Source organism: Apodemus sylvaticus, chromosome 8 (assembly GCF_947179515.1).
Source record: "Apodemus sylvaticus chromosome 8, mApoSyl1.1, whole genome shotgun sequence".
In the NCBI taxonomy this organism is placed as follows: domain Eukaryota; kingdom Metazoa; phylum Chordata; class Mammalia; order Rodentia; family Muridae; genus Apodemus; species Apodemus sylvaticus.
The window spans coordinates 66,635,356-66,654,049 of NC_067479.1; the positions used below are offsets into that span (position 1 = coordinate 66,635,356).

At 44.7% G+C, this 18,694-nt stretch overlaps 1 protein-coding gene across 1 annotated transcript in view; it reads right to left on the reverse strand.

Moving 5' to 3' along the window:
* Mipep (mitochondrial intermediate peptidase) overlaps positions 1–18,694 on the reverse strand; it is a 128,539-nt gene that overhangs the window by 81,437 nt on the left and 28,408 nt on the right. Inside the window, exons 8-13 of the mRNA XM_052191265.1 lie at positions 15,812–15,860; positions 13,582–13,642; positions 12,604–12,656; positions 4,517–4,670; positions 2,892–2,969; positions 993–1,197 (exon numbers count right to left, since the gene is read on the reverse strand). Coding sequence (XP_052047225.1) covers positions 993–1,197; positions 2,892–2,969; positions 4,517–4,670; positions 12,604–12,656; positions 13,582–13,642; positions 15,812–15,860 — 600 coding nt within the window. The remainder of the gene's footprint in view (positions 1–992; positions 1,198–2,891; positions 2,970–4,516; positions 4,671–12,603; positions 12,657–13,581; positions 13,643–15,811; positions 15,861–18,694) is intronic.

Consider the following 18,694-nt stretch of genomic DNA (forward strand, 5'->3'; position numbering starts at 1 on the left):
GGTAACAAATCAGAGAAAAGTTTGAGTCAGAGATAGGATACACACAACTCTCATAAGAACAGCATGGGGAAGAGAGGCAACTTAAGAGAACAGCACACATAGATGTGCATGCATGCATACACACACACACACACACACACACACACACACACAGAGTTTTTCTGTACAGTTTTACAGAGACAGCTTGCAAGTGAAAACAGAATGAGCCAGAGAATAAGAGTCAGAAGATTAGAACACATTGCCAGAGTTACTTTGAGGCCAAGCAGAGCAATTCAGTCAGAAGCCAAGAGAATCCAGATTGAATCAGTCAGCTTGAACCAGAGTTTGGGCCAGAACAGCTGAGTTGAACCAGCCAGCCAGTGTTCAGAAAGAGCTAGAGTGAGTTAATTTATCAGTAAGCCTCGGAGACAACAATTACATCTGGCAAATAAAGGTTACTTTTACATTATACAGTGAGTTCAAGGCCAGCCTGAGTTATTGAGTTTAAAGCCAGTGTGGGCTACTAGAGATCTTGTCTCAAAAAAATTATAAAAATAGAACAAAATGAAACAAAACATCGTAGAGACAAGAAAGGTAAGAATAAAATCCTGAATGTAACCAGGCATCATTAAAATTTCATAAAGCATAATAACAATATTGTGCAGAAGTAGTACATGTAAAAAATAGTTTATTATACTTTTAAGAAACAATTAATTTTGTTTTGTAACAAACTACATGGAATTTTACTTTAAATGAAAAAGAAATTCACTCAGCAACTGTGCCAGGGCCTAAGAAAACATATACCTATTCTCTTCACACACACAAGTGTAAGTCCCCTGTGCCCTTATAAAATATATATGGGCACAAATTCAAAACTGACACCTGAGATTTCTTCCCATCAAGTGAGAACATGAAAGGACCTAGTGTGCAGCAATGACAAGATGAGGTCATCTGAGATGAAGGACCTTAGACACTAGAAATGACTACAGATGCCTAAAGCAAGCCTTCCTTACCAGTGACATGTTGGTACCGAGTTCGTCCGAGCATTGAATGCATGGCATGGCCCATTTCATGGAAGAGATTTTCCATCATCCCAGGAGTTAATAAGGTAGGGAAATCCCTGGAAGCATGAGGAAGATTCAGCATGAGAACGACCACTGGGAGCTGGTAGCTGCCATCTTCCTTTACTCTGCCCCCTCGGATGGTGAAGTGGCAATCCTTTGCAAAGGGAAATATAGAGACAAAGATGTTAGACACTCTAAAGAACAAGCCTAGATATAGAACTCAATAGAAATAGTGAGTTCAGACATCTAACATAATCTATTTTTATCCTGTATATTTTCTTCCTTGTTTTCTAATTTTTAAAATTTTTAAGCCACTAAATATATATTGATGAATTTTATTCAACTACTCTAAAAATATGCATTGACTCGATGTGTACAGGGCTGGAAACAAAGGTACTGAAAAGTTGAAACCCACACTCTAAATGTTAATAGTGAGTGGGAAAAGGTACTGATAACCCTGGTGTCAGGCAACCAGCAGAAAGTCTTTCAGTCTGCCATCCTTGTTCCTGTGTAGTCAAGGCCTGAATTATATAAGCAGAGCTTACAGCAGACAGACTGTCACTCCTTCACAATGACATGAGACAGATGTCTCTCAGTTCAGAAAAGACAACTAAAACTAAGTCTTCAAGGTCAAGTTCTGTACTCAAGCTAGACGTGTTGCCTCTCAGATCCAAACCCAGATGAGTGTCAGAGTCCAGGGCTGAGAATCCTTAAACTGCCACCCACTAAGGAAAGAGGGAGAAGCTGAGACCCAGAGATGGTGACCTGTCCTCGGTCCTCTGTTTGATTCCTGTTAGCCAAATCACCAAGGAAAGCAATTTGCCTCCACAAGCCTGATCTGCAGGATGCAGAATGCTACCTGTCAAATCCCAAGCCAAGCATATCTCCTACACTCACTCCTGTTCGCTTTGGAAACTGTGGATCACTATGAAATGTCAGGCACCTTTTTTTCCCTGTTATAATTGTTAACCTGAAGTCATGGCACTTCCCCTTGAGTTGCACGGAAGTACTAAAGGTGATCTGTATGCAAATCTAGTGTGCAGCAAAGGGAAGAAGCCAGTCTGTGTGTTTTTCATGCCATGAGCTAAATGGTAGCAGAACAGCGCCTATGGCTCCAGTCACTATGGGAGGAAGGGTTTCTTTGGTAAACCTCCAGGTCATAGTCTATCACTGAGAGAAACCAGAACAGTCACTCAAGTGTTATGGAGTAACGGTGCACGCTAGCTTCCTCTCTCCTGCATTAGGACACACCCCAGGACCTCCGGGACAGGACCAATCACAGTGGGCTCAATTAGCAACCAAGACAATCCCTCACAGACATGTCCACAGATGATCCAGGTAGAGAAGACAATTCCTCAACTGAGATTTTTCTAGGCTGTGTCAAGTTGACAGTGCTAAGTAGGACAACTATTTATCATAGAAAGGGGCTGAGAGCTGGGGCTCTAGACAGAATATTTGGAGTCAAGGCCTAAGAACCTCTATCTGTGTCCTGAGCAGGCATATAACCTCACTGGCCTCATTGTGTTAAAGCCTAATTCCAAAGGGCGGGGTAAACATTAAAAAGTGTCAATCTATAAAGCACTTATGTACTGGTTTTCAAAAATAAGAGCTTGTAAAATGTGAGTAGTTAATAACATTCCAAATCTGAGTAGTTAATATTGATCCACGCAGTTCCTCTCATGATCTTTATTACTTTCAAATTCTCTCCTATTTTCACATTTACATATTTAGAAAAATTTTGGTACCTTTAACTATTATGGAACTGTAAAAGTGACATGCAATGTTCACATCCGTACTGACAAACGGCTGGCCACTTCTAGACAAGCCCGCTGGTAAGGGAAAGCTTACCTGCTGTGGCTTGTTTGCTCGTTGGAAAAAATCACAGTAAATATACCCCAGCAGCCCTTCAGATTCATGAACAACAGCCTGGAATACAAGTTCAAATTTAATGGTCAGTGACCCGTGACCCCATCAAAAAAATGCAAAACAAACAAAACAAAACAAAAACCTACAAGACCCTGTATAATAAATATCCATGGGCATAGCCACAGGCATCTTAATTCCTTTATTTTTCTTAATTTTTTTTTATCCTAAGTTTCTCAAGATATTCACTGAATTGCTCCACTTCTAGAGCCTAGGACTTGAGTCCTGTGTTCAGGAAGAGACATTCTCCTTGGGCCCTGTGGCTTGAGAGTCCTATGTTCAGGAGGAGACATTCTGTCATATCTGCCCTTCCTCTATATTGACCACACCAAGCACAGCTCTTCAGAGAAGGCTCCTCTCAAAACAACCCAAAAGATTTGGGAAGAAAGGCTGGCTTGACAATTTTAGTGGCAAATTATTTTTCCTTCTCTGTCTTATGCAACCTATACATGGCCTTGAATCCAGAACTGATAAGACACGGCTCTGCTCCCTACTCAGTCATTTGGCTCCATCTTGCCTTGTTTTTCTGAACTTGGTGATTACAATTTGCTGTTCTCAATTTTCAAGCAAGTCTATTTATTCCCTCTCTTCCTTCCTATCTCCCTCCCTCAGCAAGCACCTACAGAGCATCTCCTAGGTACCATTTTTTTTTTCAAGGCACCAAAGAGATGGTGATGAACACCATGGGCCTGGTGCTATCCCAGAAGGCCAAGGCTGCCACCTGCATCTGTCATTGGCTTTTTCTTTTTTTAACCACATCCTGACTTTTCCCTAACCTGTACCATTTAGGAAGTTAGTAACATGACAGGGTATTTTGTGAACAGCAGCAGAGATAGAGTGCTCTCCTAGCCTGACCTGCTTCATACCTATCCCATGCTCGAAGCATGGCCAAAGGGCACCAAGGCAGCTGGCATGACCGGGCACACAGTGACACAAGCCCAGCAAGCATGCAAGGAAGAGATAAATGGCCTTGCCCCATGAAATCCTTGGGGATAAATTAATATAGGGTCAAGAAAGCCACAACCTTCTGAGGAAAAATATAAAAATATTCACACCCCAGTAAAAGTGGGTCTTAATTGGAGCAAGGCAGAACTCCAGGCTTGAAGTTGTCATCAAAGCCAAATAAATCAGACACGAGATAAAATTAATGTCTGATGCAAAGACCACTGCAAACACATGAAAAAGCCTGAAAAATAAGGGAGCAGTGCCTGTGGGAACTGCAAAGGGACAGGCCATTGCCATTGTATGAGCAACCATAGACTTTCTAACAAGTAGAATTCATGACCATCCAAAGTATGTAAATGGAAATCAGCGGTTTATCAGGTTTCCTCACAACACTTGCTTTGGAGAACTAACTCTGTTGTCCCATATTCAGGTCCTTAGTGCAAGGTCCTAAATCAGAAGTGGTGCTTGAACTTTTTATGAAGGAGAAATGAGCTGGGGCACCCTGTCAGAATACAATTAGCACAAAGGAGAAACCTCTGGGGACCCACCGACATGGCCACACGGCCACGGAGCCCTAGGCGTTGCCACAGCAGGCAGACGCTTACCAGCTTCCGGACGTCATTACACCACACCTCTCCTTTGAAGGGCTGCTCTGCATATAGGGTGATGCCCAACAGTTTGTTAAATAAGACATTCAGGCCTTCCATGCAAGCTCCAAGGGATAAAAATGGGCAATATAAACTAGGCTCAATATTATACCTACGAGAAGGAAGAAGAGACAACAGTATTACTTCTCTTTCAGAAGGTAAATTCAGTTAACTATTCATCTGTACTTAGGACCAGAGTAAAAAAAAGGATTCACAGAAGGGGGTGCAGTTGGCAATCTGCAGTCTCTAGTTCTGCACCCAGCAAATCAAACAGCAGCAGCAGAGAACATGTAGGTAGAAGGGATCAGAGATGTGTCTGCTGTGATCTTTTTAAACTTATGAGTCCTATCATTGCATGGCTTGGATCCTGGAACCATGGCTGGGTCAGTGAGGGAATAAGAAAGGACAGACACACAGACAGAAAAGCTGGGGTTGGGTGCTATGAGCTCCCTGATGGAGAGGCCACAGCACTTTGAAAGCCCAGTGTGTTTACTATATAGGGGGAGGGGAGGAGGGAGGGACAGGAGGTGGGGTTATTTCATACAGCTGAACAAGGAGCCGGGGTTATGACATCCAGACAAATAAGGAGGCAGGATTATTGTCTACAGCTGAACGTGGAGATAGGTTTAGCTAATCTCAGTAGGAGCAGTATCTGTAGGGGAGCAGGGTTCAAGCCAAAGATACACTAGGGAGAAAGCTATGGTAGGGTTTTCTGTACACACTGCTGCCATCCCTCTGAGCGGCACCTGGGGAAGGCTTTGCCACTCTTACAGGGCTGAGGCACAGGTCTATGACACAGCCATGCCAAACAGTGAACAGTTACTCAGAATTCCACTTATTTCCTACATGTAAGGACTATTTTTTTTTCTGAGATAGGGTTTCTCTGTGTGGTCCTGGTTGCCCTGGAACTCACTCTATAGTCCAGGCTGGCCTCGACCTCAGAAATCCACCTGCCTCTGCCTCCCAAGTGATGGGATTAAAGGCGAGTGCTGTGTACTTAAATACGTAAAATAAATAAGTAAATCGTAAAAAAAAAAAAAAAAAAAAAAAAAAGACAGAAGTGGGTAAGGATTGAGAAGCAGCCTGTCTAGGGTGCACAGAGCGATGCTAAGAGAAGGTGAGTTTGCCCTGGATGCTGGAGAAGAGAAAAGGGTGTGACCATGGAGGGACAGAAACACACAATTTAAAGACACAACTTCAGAGCAGCCTTGAGATCTTAGGCCTTCAGAACCAACAAGGGGTGTTGCTGCAGCTGTGGGGGGAGGACCCTGCAGAGGACCCGCCCAGGCGTCACCATCTGATCAAGGGCAGATCCCAGCACCTTCAGAGGAAGGGGTGGAGGGAGACAGCACAAGTGAACTCCCAGCACCTAGAGAGGAACACCACACGACTCAGGAGAATGCATGGTGGAAGGGAGAGAAGAGAAGCTCCAGGTCTCTGCCAAGCACAGGGACCCAGAAGCCACCACTCCCTCTAGGCAAGAGCAATGGCGACAAATGGACTGCTTAGGACCCAGTAGCATCCAGGTCACATGGCAAACCGCTTCGCTTCCCCCAAAACTGGAATGACAGGCAGAAAGCCACAACTTCCTCATCATGTACAGTGCCCCACATTTGCATGAGTTTACTTCCAGGATCCCTACAATCCCCAAATTTAAGGTAGAGAAAAATCTCTCCTGCAGTAGTTAGTAGAAGAAAAGGAGCCATTCTGAAATACTGCCAGAACAGTCTGTTCTTACTATGGTCTGCCCTCGAAAGAAACTACTTAACTAAAACCTAACCAAAAGTCCAGGGAGTTGAGGGTTGGATCTGATGTAGAAATACCCAAACCAAGCATCAGTCTGCCTGCAGACCCAGCCCAGCAGGGCAGGAGGGGCTGAGAACACTGTGGAGGTCACCCCAAGGGCACGGGCCATCAAGCTCAGTCACTGATCCTCAGCGTCCTCACCAGGGCCCAGAGCAGCAGAGTGCTCACTCGCTGAGATGGGGCTGGATATTGCTTTTCTCTGTATTGACTAAATGCCGCTGCTGGTTTGTGCAGCGCAGAGACAGAGTGCTATGACCCATCTGCAGCATGAGGCATGCTCGGAGTTCATCAGAGGTGCAGATAAGCAGGAGGCACCCGGGCTGGGGGCTTGGTGCCTGCTCGTCTCAGATCTGAGAGCAGAAGGGTAACAGGCAGCCTACCGTGTGACAGAGTCCCCATCAGAAAAGGGGTGGTCAGAAACCCCAAATTATTCACCAGATACAGCATTTTGTCCTAAACAGTAGATGGGACAATCTGAGAAGGCAAGTCCTGGCCTCCAGAAGGAGAGGGCAGGAATCACTTGTGTTGGGGGCACTTTAAAGACCACCATCATGCCAGCCACCTCTGCCTTTTCTCGATGTTATTTGTCCCTTTCTGCAGAACAAAATGTTTACAACTGCTTTGTTTTCACGGGTGTCTTAACTTTGTTACTGTTTATTTCCAACAGCGATGAGAAGAGACAATGTAGTTCTAGAACCTGATTCAGATACAGCCGAGATGCAGACTGAACAGACAGGGCTGTGAAACGATTAGGAGGAACATCTTAAATCTCTGAGAGAAAAAGCAGAGAGCGTCACAAGGGCATGGTGGCATGCCCCACTTGAAGGCCAGAACAGGATGACACAAGAAAGGGAGGGGAGGGAGAAGGTAGACTTGCTTTGCTAGGATTTGCACTGCGGGTTGGAGGACCGTGGCAGGGCATCGCCATTACTGCCTGCATAGGCTATGGCTCTGGTGGGCTGGAAGGGTTCAGGGTCACGTGCTGTGCCTCTGATGAGTCTCTGTGGTAGAGGAGAAGATTCCCCCATGCAGTATCTGTGGGAAATAAGGAGGTTGTGGACAGACATTACAGGTATGTGTTAACAGGCAAACCTTGACCAGTTAAGGCAGGCACACTGGTCATTTCCGGAGCCTGGCCTAGCACCCTCAGAACAAGGAGACCAGTGACATACACAGCACACCGTACTACCAGTGTGAACTAAGTACAATGAATAGTGCTCTTCTGGTTACTGCGTAGCCTGCACACAGAACTGTTCCTGGGACCTCTCAGATCCGTACAGCACACTAGATAACACGAGGCTCTGCTCTGCTCTCTGTAGTCCTCCATTCTCACTCACTTTCCTTGGGCATGAGAGGGTGCAGAGGAGGCGGCAGAGCAAGGCCAAGGACAGCTGCTCCATCCTGAACTGGATCCACCTTGCTTCCACCCCCTCGCCCAGCCTTCCAGGCCATGCAGTGCAGCTTCCTTCAGCAGGAGCCCCGCCCAGAGCTGCTCAGGTGTTGCCTCCACTAGGCCTTTCTCTCAGACGTCCATCATTCCTCTCCAGGCTGATGGGAGGAATCAGCAGCAGCTACTGTCCCTGTGCCAGAGCCCTCTCCCAGTGCCCACATGCCTTTAACCTTGGCCTAATCATTATGGCTACAGCCTCACCTTCTGGGACACAGTGCAAGAATTCACTGTTGGTGATGTGTAGTATCTTTTGTGACTCAGGTTCTTTGACCATGCTGCATTTGGTGAGCTTTGAGGGGAAAGGGAAGCTACTTCCTGTAGCTGAGGCAGTGACCATGGTGGCAGTGTGCTGCCCCTGGCTTTCTCCCACAAGCTAGTCTTTACTTGCCCTGGAGCCTGGGAAGTGTTTCCTGGTGTGAAAGTCAAGACCACATAAGCCCAAAGCAGAACCAGAAGGAACCAATATTCTAGTTTCAAGTTTTAGACTTGTGCTGGCTTGAACAAGAGTGGCCCCTATTTATTTGAACACTTGATCCCTAGCTGATAGAATTGTTTAGGAAGGATTAGAAGGTATGGCCATTTTGGAGGAGGATCCCCTGGGGGGGTGGACTTTGAAAGTTTAAAAGCCTACTCCAGGATCTTTCAGTCTGTCTCTCTCTCCCCTCTCCCTCCCGCCCCCCATCAGATGCAAGCTCTCAGCTACTGTCCCTGCACCATGCCTTCCTATCTGCTGCAATGCTCCCCACCATGATTAAACCTTTGAAACTATAAACAAGCCCACAATTAAATGCTAAGTCCCTGAGAATAGCCCAATCACCCTTAGACCGATACCAGGTGATGGAAGCTCCTGGCTCACAGTGGAGAAACTGCTGTCCACTTCTGCCTTGAAAGGAGACATCAATTCCCTCATCACCAAGTCTCCCCAGGCAAGCTGTTGGTCAATATGGCACCCCCCTAACAATGGCTGTAATAAATACAACAGTCTGAATCAACAGATTCCCTGAATTTATAAGAAAGCCAAAAAATTCTTATAGGCCATGACATAGGAAGCTATTAAAATCCTTATTTTGAAGATTGGCAATTGGAAAAAAAGAACTGCTTCATCATCAAAGATGAAGTCATGTGGACTGCAGGGAATGCAGCTGCTCCCAGACTTCTAGTACCAGCAGGCTGCATGCTCTCCAGACAAGAGACCCCGACCCTCCCCAGGATGCAGACACTGGTGGGCATCCTCTTTAGGCTCACTTAGGGAGACGAGTGCAAGGGGGAGGGGCATCAGCCAACGCACATCCTCTGCTGGGATATGACTGTAGCATCAACTGTGAGATTCCTGCCCCAAGTGCAAGTATTTAACACTGGGTAAAACTAGGAAATGTTGTTTAAATGATAGAAAGCTGAACACACACACTATCAGGAAACGCTACTGTGGACGAGGTATGAGATAGCAGATTAACATTAGGAAAAGACGCTGAAGTCCCATAGGTGTCCCTGTCTTCAGAGGTGCAAGCACGTGAGGATAGAAACAATCCAAGACTGGCTTACAAGGATGCAACTAATGCCTTGGGACGAGGGAGGGAGGGAGGGGGGGAGGGAGGGGGGAAGGAGGGAGGGAGGGAGGGGGGAGGGAGGGGGGAAGGGGGGAGGGAGGGAGAGGGAGGGAGGGGGTAAGGGGGTAGGGAGGGAGAGGGAGGGAGGGGGTAAGGGGGTAGGGAAGGGGGAGGGAGGGGGGAAGGGAAGGAGGGAGGGAGGGGAGAGGGAGGGAGGGAGGGGGAGGGGGAGGGAGGGGGAGGGGGAAGGACAAAACAGCAAACAGAAATTAACCAAGAACAGAGCAAACAAACCCAGACAGCTTGACACTCACTGCACCCAAAAGGTGAATGTTGGGAGCTACTTACATTATTCTTTTCTGTTCATTTTGAAATAGAATTTCATAATAGTTTCAATTTTAAAAAATTTAAACTACCAAGGACACCATGTCTCCACCAACACACGTAAGATTTCACACACTAAACAGAAGTTCTTCTGTGATAGTCCAATGTTTTCTGAGTAATTTTATAGTAATTTAAAGTAGTAAGTGTAAAACACATTTATTTTATTAAGTGACTGCTTTTCAGATTTTTGAGGCTTAGCAGGGTGTAAATAATAGGAAAATGTCCTTTCTGAAGACATTGTGATGCTAAGCACTAACCAGCACACACCCAGGGCACTGGGGCTTGCTGCTGGCAGGAAAAGACACGATGATGTCTACAAGCGTGAAGAGCAGAGCCCGGCCTCGGACAGGGCAGATTAACAACTCTAGAAAATGGCCCGAGAGGGTCAGGATATTTTTCTTTTCTTTTTTTAAAAATTATTTATTTTATGCATATGAGTACACTGTAACTATCTTCAGACACTCCAGAAGAGGGCATTGGATCCCATTACAGATGGTTTTGAGCCACCATGAGGTTGCTAGAAATTGAACTCAGGACTTCTAGGAAGAGCAATTAGCACTCTTAACCACTGAGCCATCACTCCAGCCCCTGCAGGGCATTTCTCTTCATGAATATCTTTGTACAAATGTTTTAAACCATGCAAATGTACTGCCTATTCAAAAATAAATTTTCATTTCAAACAAAACTACTTTGTCACTGTGGTCGGTTTCTTGTATGCAGCAAAATGCTGGGTCCTGTTTACGTATCCAGTCTATAGTCTATGTCTTTTCATTGGGGAATTGAGTCCATTGATATTAAGAGATATTAAGGAAAAGTGACTGTCACTTCCTGTTATTTTTGTTGCTAAAGGTGGAATTCTGTTTGTGTGGCTATTTTCTTTTGGGTTTGTTGAAAGAAGATTAATTTCTTGCTTTTTCTAAGGTGTAGTTACCCTCCTTGTGTTGGAGTTTTCCATCTATTATCCTTTGTAGGGCTGGATTTGTGGAACAATATTGTGTAAATTTGGTTCTGTCATAGAATATCTTGGTTTCTCCATCTATGGTAATTGAGAGTTTTGCTGGGTATAATAGCTTGGGCTGGCATTTGTGTTCTCTTAGGGTCTGTATGAGATCTGCCCAGGATCTTCTAGCTTTCATAGTCTCTGGTGAGAAGTCTGGTATAATTCTGATATGTTTTCCTTTATATGTTATTTGACATTTTTCCCTACTGCTTTTAATATGCTTTATTTTCTGTATTTGGTGTTTTGATTATTATGTAACAGGAGGAAATTCTTTTCTGGTCCAGTCTATTTGGAGTTCTGTAGGCTTCTTGTATGTTCATGAGCATCTCTTTCTTTAGGTTAGTGAAGCTGTCTTCTATGATTTTGTTGAAGACGTTTACTGGCCATTTAAGTTGGGAATCTTCGCTCTCTTCTATACTTATTATTCTTAGGTTTAGTCTTCACATTGTGTCTTGGATTTCCCGGATGGTCCAATCTATTTGGGGTTCTGTAGGCTTCTTGTATATTTATGGGCATGTCTTTCTTTAGATTAAGGACGTTACCTTCTATACTATCTTCTGTACCTGAGATTCTCTCTTCTATCTCTTGTATTCTGTTGGTGATGCTTGCATCTATGACTCTTGATCTTGCCTAGGTTTTTCTATCTCCAGAGTTGTCTCTCTTTCTGATTTCTTTATTGTTTCTATTTCCAGTTTTAGATTCTAGATAGTTTTGTTCAATTCCTTCATCTGTTTGGTTGTGTTTTCCTATAATTCTTTAAGGGATTTTTGTGTTTCTTCTTTAAAGTCTTCTACCTGGTTCCCTGTGTTCTCCTGTATTTCTTTAAGGGAGTTATTTATGTCCTTCTTAAAGTCCTTTTTCATCATCATGAGAGGTGATTTTAAATCAGAGTCTTGCTTTTCTGGTGTGTTGGGGTATCCAGGGCTCACTGTGGTGGGAGAACTGGGTTCTGATGATGCCAAGTAGCCTTGGTTTCTGTTGCTTATGTTCTTGCCCTTGCCTCTTGCCATCTGGTTATCTCTGGCCTTAGCTGGTCTTGCTGTCTCTAACTGTGCCTTGTCCCTCCTGCAAGTCTGTATGTCAGTACCCCTGGGAGGTAAGTTCTCTCTGGGATGAATTTGTGTGTGGAGAGCTGTGGCACGGGGTCAGCTCCAGGGTGCTGATGGAAACTGGAAGGATCCTGTCCTTGCCTGTTCTTGGCTCCTGTGTCCTGATGGCTCTGGGAGGGTCCCTCCTAGGCCAGAAACTTGAGCAGAAGTGGTGGTCTTACCTGTGTTCACAGGCATGTCCACACTCCTGGGAGACCAGCTCTCTTGCAGCAGGATTTGAGTATGGAGTGTTGTGGCAGAGGATCAATGCCAGGCACTGAGTTCTACATCCTTGTTTTGAAGGCCAACAGAAGACTGGCTGCCAGGCAACTAGGACTGGGGTCTTAAAGCCCACACCCACAATGATTCACCTACTCCAACAAGCGTTTTTCTTCTTTTGGAGCACCTAAAGTACTTAACATAAAGCAAAACAGCCCCATGTGACATGGAAACTTATGAGAGTTTTGGAAAATCGTTTGTGTTTGATGGTAATTTGCTGGGGCAAACGTGAAGGGGTATTTTCCTGAAGCGGACACAGGTAAAAGGCTACGGCAGACCTGTGAAGGAACATTTCCCTGAAGCAGACACAAAGGACGGTCTACTAAAGCAAGCACATGAAAGGACACAGCTCTGCCGTCAGGGAGAGACATGTCTCAGGGAAGGCAGGTGTGTGATGTAGGTCTCTGAGCAGCTGCATAACTAACATGCAAAGTGCTCAGTACACATAGCTCCTGTCTTCCTCTCAGAGGGGCCTTTCTGGAGAAGCTTACCTCTCTGCACGAATCACACCACTGTAGTAGGGAGGGTCCCAAGGCATTAATTTCTGAAAGAAAATAGTTCACTGTCAGCAAAGATATTGACTATCTATTTTTATCAGAAACTTGGCCAGACTATAAAATATAAGCTTTTGGATTGGAGTTGAGGCCATGCCACAGGAACTCATGTCTGATATATTGTAAACCTGATTAGAAGCCATGGCTACAGAAGTCATGGACCCTATGGCAGAACTGCCTTCCACACACTATGTCTATACCCACAGACTAGTTCTGCTCAGCCTCTGTTGAAAGCTTCTACTTTCAGCAGCTGACTATTATTGCAGGAACTCATAACTGATCGAAGTGCTGAGAATCAGTGACTATTGAATGTTCAGTCTAAAACAGGGCAACCACATCACCCCTCCTGCGAGGCGTGCAACCTTATGGAAGAAGGCTAGTTGGAAAGAATGTAAGAGCCAGAGTAGTGGGAAGGTGTGTGGTAAAATTCTATCTTCTGCACGTGAGTGGTTGTTGCACCCATAAACTCAGTGGCTTCCTACACAAGACCTGCCTATCAATATTCCTTCATATTGATAAGGGATAACTGAGGTTAATAAGGTCCCACCTCTCCCTAAAGAGCTACAGACAATGGTTGCTGGGGCTGGGGGCATCATATTCCACTGGTAAGTTTCCTTTGCTCAAGTAAATAAACAACCCACCACCCACAGTTATATTGATTGGTACCCATGTCAAATGCAGTGACACACATTCACAAAAGACATGAGGGGGACTAGATGGGAAAAGGAAGGGGTTTGGTGGGAAGGAATAAGTGACCAATGGGGAGGGAAATATGATCAAATTATTCTATTCACATGTATGAAACTATAAAAAATAAAGTTAAAGTTACACAAAGAAAATTCGAGAATCAAGAGGTACAGCTTTCAGTTGAAATAGTGTTTATACTATGTGAAAATTTCCAACATGTTTACTTACAGAATTTTGAGGACTTAGTTTTGTTTTCATTCCTTGCATCATCTCGAAATCTTTTCTAGTTCTGCAAAACAAGTCTATCATTACTTATTAAGAATAAAATTTAGTATTTGCAATTAGAATAAACTTTATAAACTTTCCTACAGTCATGATAAAATTAGGAATGTCTTTTACTATAAAACTTTGACTAATCCAACTTTTACTGAAGTGTTGTATGAAACTGCATAGATCATCAAGTCATTACAAATTCTACTATATGCACACTGTAGGAGAATGCCTTGAAAGTACTAAAGCTTGGGAAAACAGAAGCAAGTGGAGATTCACCAGCAGACTCTAAGTCAGCACCCCAAAGGCAGGGAACTGACAAACCCCTATCTATAAAACACTCATGTGGAATAGTTACAGCTGCTACTCATCACTTTCCCCTTTGAAAAGATTTTGAGCAATAGGAAGCATCTTTTAGAATTTACATACATACATACATGCATGCATACATACATACATACACCGAGAAGGTACATTTGCTGAAAATGCAATCTATAGCTATACATAAACAGAAAACTCTTCAAGCCAAAGAGAGTAAACTAAGAAACTCCTTATACACAGTCCCTCTTCACTGGAACAGAGACAGTAGCGGTTCACTGGCGTTAAAAGATTTTCAAAGTGACAAATATGAACCAAATTAGAAAGGACTCAAAAGCACAAGTTTAAAATTCAAAACAGATTGGACTGGAGAGATGGCCCAGTGGTTAAGAACTCTTACAGCTTCCAGAGGACCTGGGTTCGATTCCCAGCACCAACAGCTGCTCACTACTTTCTGTACCTCCAGTCCCAGGAAATCTGATGCCCACCACAAACCTCCACAGACACCAAGCATGCACACACACAGTCCATACACATACATGCGGACAAACCAATCAACACATACAATAAACTTGTAAGGAATTTCAAAACAGAAATATGAGCTAATACCCAACGTGCTCCTATGGTCAAAAACTAAGACTGCTTCGTGAGGCAGACAAGAGGCTACAGGCCTGAATTTCCAAACCACAGCACACCTCTTCCAAACCATAGCACACCTCTTGCCAGAACCCTGGCTAAAAGAGGGCAAGATGATCATCCCTCCTCTAAGTGCTGGAAGAGAGACCACTGAGGGCAAGGACTGGAGGCAAGGGCAGAGACAGCAGCAAGGTACCGAGGGGACCACTATCAAGTATGGCAGCGGAAAGTGGAATGCAGTGTGCCATTTCAGACACTGAGGCAGAGAATCCTTAAAACAAGAATTCCAAACCCAGAGACCTACTGCATCCAAGTTCTCCTGTATTTATCCCCAAGAGACATGCTGCGTTATGAGTTTGCTATCATTAGTGATAATAAAATAAATGGTTTCAACAACATGTTGGGCAGGGAGGTGGTGGTATACACCTTTAATCCAAGCACTCTGGAGGCAGAGGCAGGGGGATCTCTGTGAGTTCAAGGTCAGCCTGGTCTACAGATCTTGAGTTCCAGGACAGCCAAAGCTACACAGAGAAACCCTGTCTTGAAAGGACCAAACCCCAAAACAACCAAATAATAGACCATTTTGGAAAGATGCTGTTGAAGAGAGTAGGTTGAGGAAGAGAAGTGGCTAAGTTCTGAGACATGCACCTCAGCGAGGCTGCTCTCAATGTCTTCCTTGGGGATCATCTCTTGCCAGCAGATCTCACTTAAACTTACATTCTTAGTAATTTACTTCTTAATTTTTAAAACAAATCTCTTTAAAAATTTGTAACTGGAGAAATTGGAGAGACATCTTAGAAGGCGCACACATGTAAAGAGGAATGTTCAGATCCCTAGGACCCAGGTGCCTGCCATGCCAGGAATGTTCAGAGCCCTAGGACCCAGGTGCCCGCCATGCCAGGAATGTTCAGATCCCTAGGACCCAGGTGCCCACCATGCCAGGAATGTTTAGATCCCTAGGACCCAGGTGCCCGCCATGCCAGGCAGGCATTTAAGAGGGGATAAGGGAGTCCTGGAGCCAGCTGGCTAGCCAGACTATCTGAAGACAAGCCCTGGGTTCAAGAGAAAAAAAAAAAACCTGTCTCAGCATAGGGTAGAGAGTGCTAGAGGGTACTCATTGGTGACTGCAGGCTTCCACCTGCACACACATGCAAACACACACACAAACACACAAACACACACCGCACACACGAGCGGACTGTACAGCCGAAATAGTAAGTAGAATCAGACTAACCTTTCAGAGAGCTTTTCAGATAGCTTCTCAAGGAACTGCATGACAGTCTCTAAAGATGAAATCCAAAAGAAAATGCCTTCAATTGTGTGAAATCACATGGGCATGCATGTAGAAATTGTAATGTGAGGGTTTTCACACATGTAGTCTCCCCTACAGTGGTCACTGTCAAGGTAGGCAGAGTTGTCTCCATATGATCGAAAAATGATCATTATTTCTAGATACCAGTTATCTCCTGGGAAAAACAAATTAAACTTACAGAGTACTATACTAGTTCAAAACCTTAGACTGCACTCAACGTTAGTAGCATGGCTGGAGGCAAAAGGAAAAATGACCTAAAAGGACAACACAAAGCCATTTGTCCCCACGCAAGGACCCCATTTGTCTCCATTTTGAGAACCAGGCCTGATTTCAGAAAAGGCCGTAAGGCACTAGCTTCAGGAATGGACCATAAGTCCCAGAAACTAAGTCATAAGAACAGCTCTAGGAACAGATTATAACAAGCAGAACAAGATCATAAAAACCCTTCCCAAAGAACAGCCCAGGGATAACCTCAAGAATGGGGAAATATCCTCTCTCAGAAGGAGCCGTCTGTGCTGAGCAGTCCTATTTCATCACATAGTTGACCATTTGTGACACAGGGATACAGACCACTGACTATACGATTGAACATTCATGACATAGGAATATGTCCACAGATCACCTGTGACCCCCGAGCACCCACCAATGAAATTTTAGATTACCTAATCCTTCAAGAGAGTTCCCCCGGTTCCCTCTAAGAAGGCCTGCATGCCTTTATCTGGGGTCACCATTTCAAAGAATGGTTGACCCCACATGCTAGTTGTTTCTATAGAACAGGTTTTGCATATTATCTGAGTCTGGGGTCTTCATTCATCGATTTTGGACGCCTGCCAACCAAAAACTCCTGTCCAGATATATGAACAAGACATGTCATGGTTATGTCTAATTCTTCCTAAGTTTCAAGATGGCTAGATGCTGGCTTGAATCTAAGAATCAGTGCACAGAGGAGTCAAGGCCAGTCCAGCCCAGCTCCAAAGGGAGACCATGTCTCAAAACAGCTCAAAGCCCCTAACTACGAGGGAAAGACCAATCTGTACTGAAATTCCTTCCTACTCTAATCAGAATGGCTGCTATGGAAAAGCAAAAAGCCCAAGGCAAGGATGGGCAGGGAGGAGTCCTTATTCACCACTGCTGGTGCTGTAAACTGGTGTGACTCTAGAAATCAGCAGTAGAGGGACCTCGGAACCTAAGAGAACCACCTGCAGGTCCAGCACACCTGTCTCATGTACTATCCAAAGCACTCAGTGAGTGTACTTCAGCAATGCTGTGCATCCGTTCAGCCAAATTACAGAAACAGTCCAGATGCCTATCAACAGATGAAATGATAAAAAAATGAGAGAGAAACAGAGAGACAGACAGACAGACAACTCTACTCACGAATAAAGAATTAACATGTCATCTTCAGGAAACTGGATGGATCTGGAGATAGTTATTTAAAATTTTTAACATACTCTTTGAGAATTTAACACACATATACAACATATTTTGATCAGAGCCAACCTCCACTCCCTTCTCTGACTCCTAGGTTCCTCCAATCCCCAAAGTGTCATGTCCTCAGATCATGTTATTAAGCAAAGTAACCATAGACACACATGAACATAGAAAGGATGATCTGAGAAGAGTTAGGAGCTCACAGTAAGGGAGAGGCACAGGAGAGGGTAATGGGGAATGAAGAGGGTCAAAGCTCATGACATTTAAACAAAATAAGCCTCTGAAGCTATCATCTTAAATAACATACAGCAATAAAGACATAAATGATTTCAGCACAGTTTAGAAAAGTGGTTCTCCAAAAACTCAATGTTAAAAAGCAAAGTTTCCCCTGGGTCACTATTCTTCGTTTACAGACAACTGTAAATAACCTACACCAAGCACAACTACACAAGGCCCTCCAGCTGGCCTGCAGTGCTCACTGCAGCTCTCCAGCCAGTCAGCGCCAGTGGGACCATGAGGACAAGCAGCAGAGCCCCTCCGTTCCCATGCAAGTTCCCATGCTGCCTTCTGCCCTCAGACTCCGCGCAGGGCTTTTATGTGTGTTTCAGTCAGCCGCAAACACAGCCTTTATATTTTCCAGATGATCTTTTCTATGGGTTTAATTTCTTGCCCTCTCTTTAAGCTATCTCCTTTCTGAGTCAAATGAAAGGCTGAGCAGAGAGTGGGGTTAACCCAAACCACAGCCAGTTCCTTGCCCCTGTCATCTTCAGAAACTCTCACACTCACTCTCTCGGGTGCCAAGTTGACTGCGTCAGAAACGGACAGGGAGACCAAAGCCTGCCTCCGAAGCTCCCACCACCTCAGCTACCACAGACGACTGCTCCAAATAAACCTCCCCATATGCATTTGATTTCCACACAGCCTTGTTTTATTCAGTCACTCATGTTTTTTTCCTGGTGAAATGTGAAGAGTCTGGAAACAGTGTACTAAAAAGACTGATAGAGGAGATGACGTAGTCAGTAAAGTGCTTGCCATGTGGGAATGAGGACCTGAGTCCCAGCCTCCACATTACACAGGAAACACACACACACACATGTAGCAGCACTGGCCTGCAACCCCAACATGGAAAGGTGAAGACACGAGGCTCCTTGGGGCTTGCTGGCCAGACAGTCCAGCCCAACTGGGTCAAGGAAAGACCATGTCTCAAAAAATAAAGGGAGAGCAACTGAGGAAAGAACCCAGCATCTACCACAGGCGAGTGTGTGTGTGTGTGTGTGTGTGTGTGTGTACATATACACCACTGAATGTGAGACTCCCTAAAATAAACCCGATGCTTGCTCATTACGTGGATGTTTCCAACTCACTACCAAATGG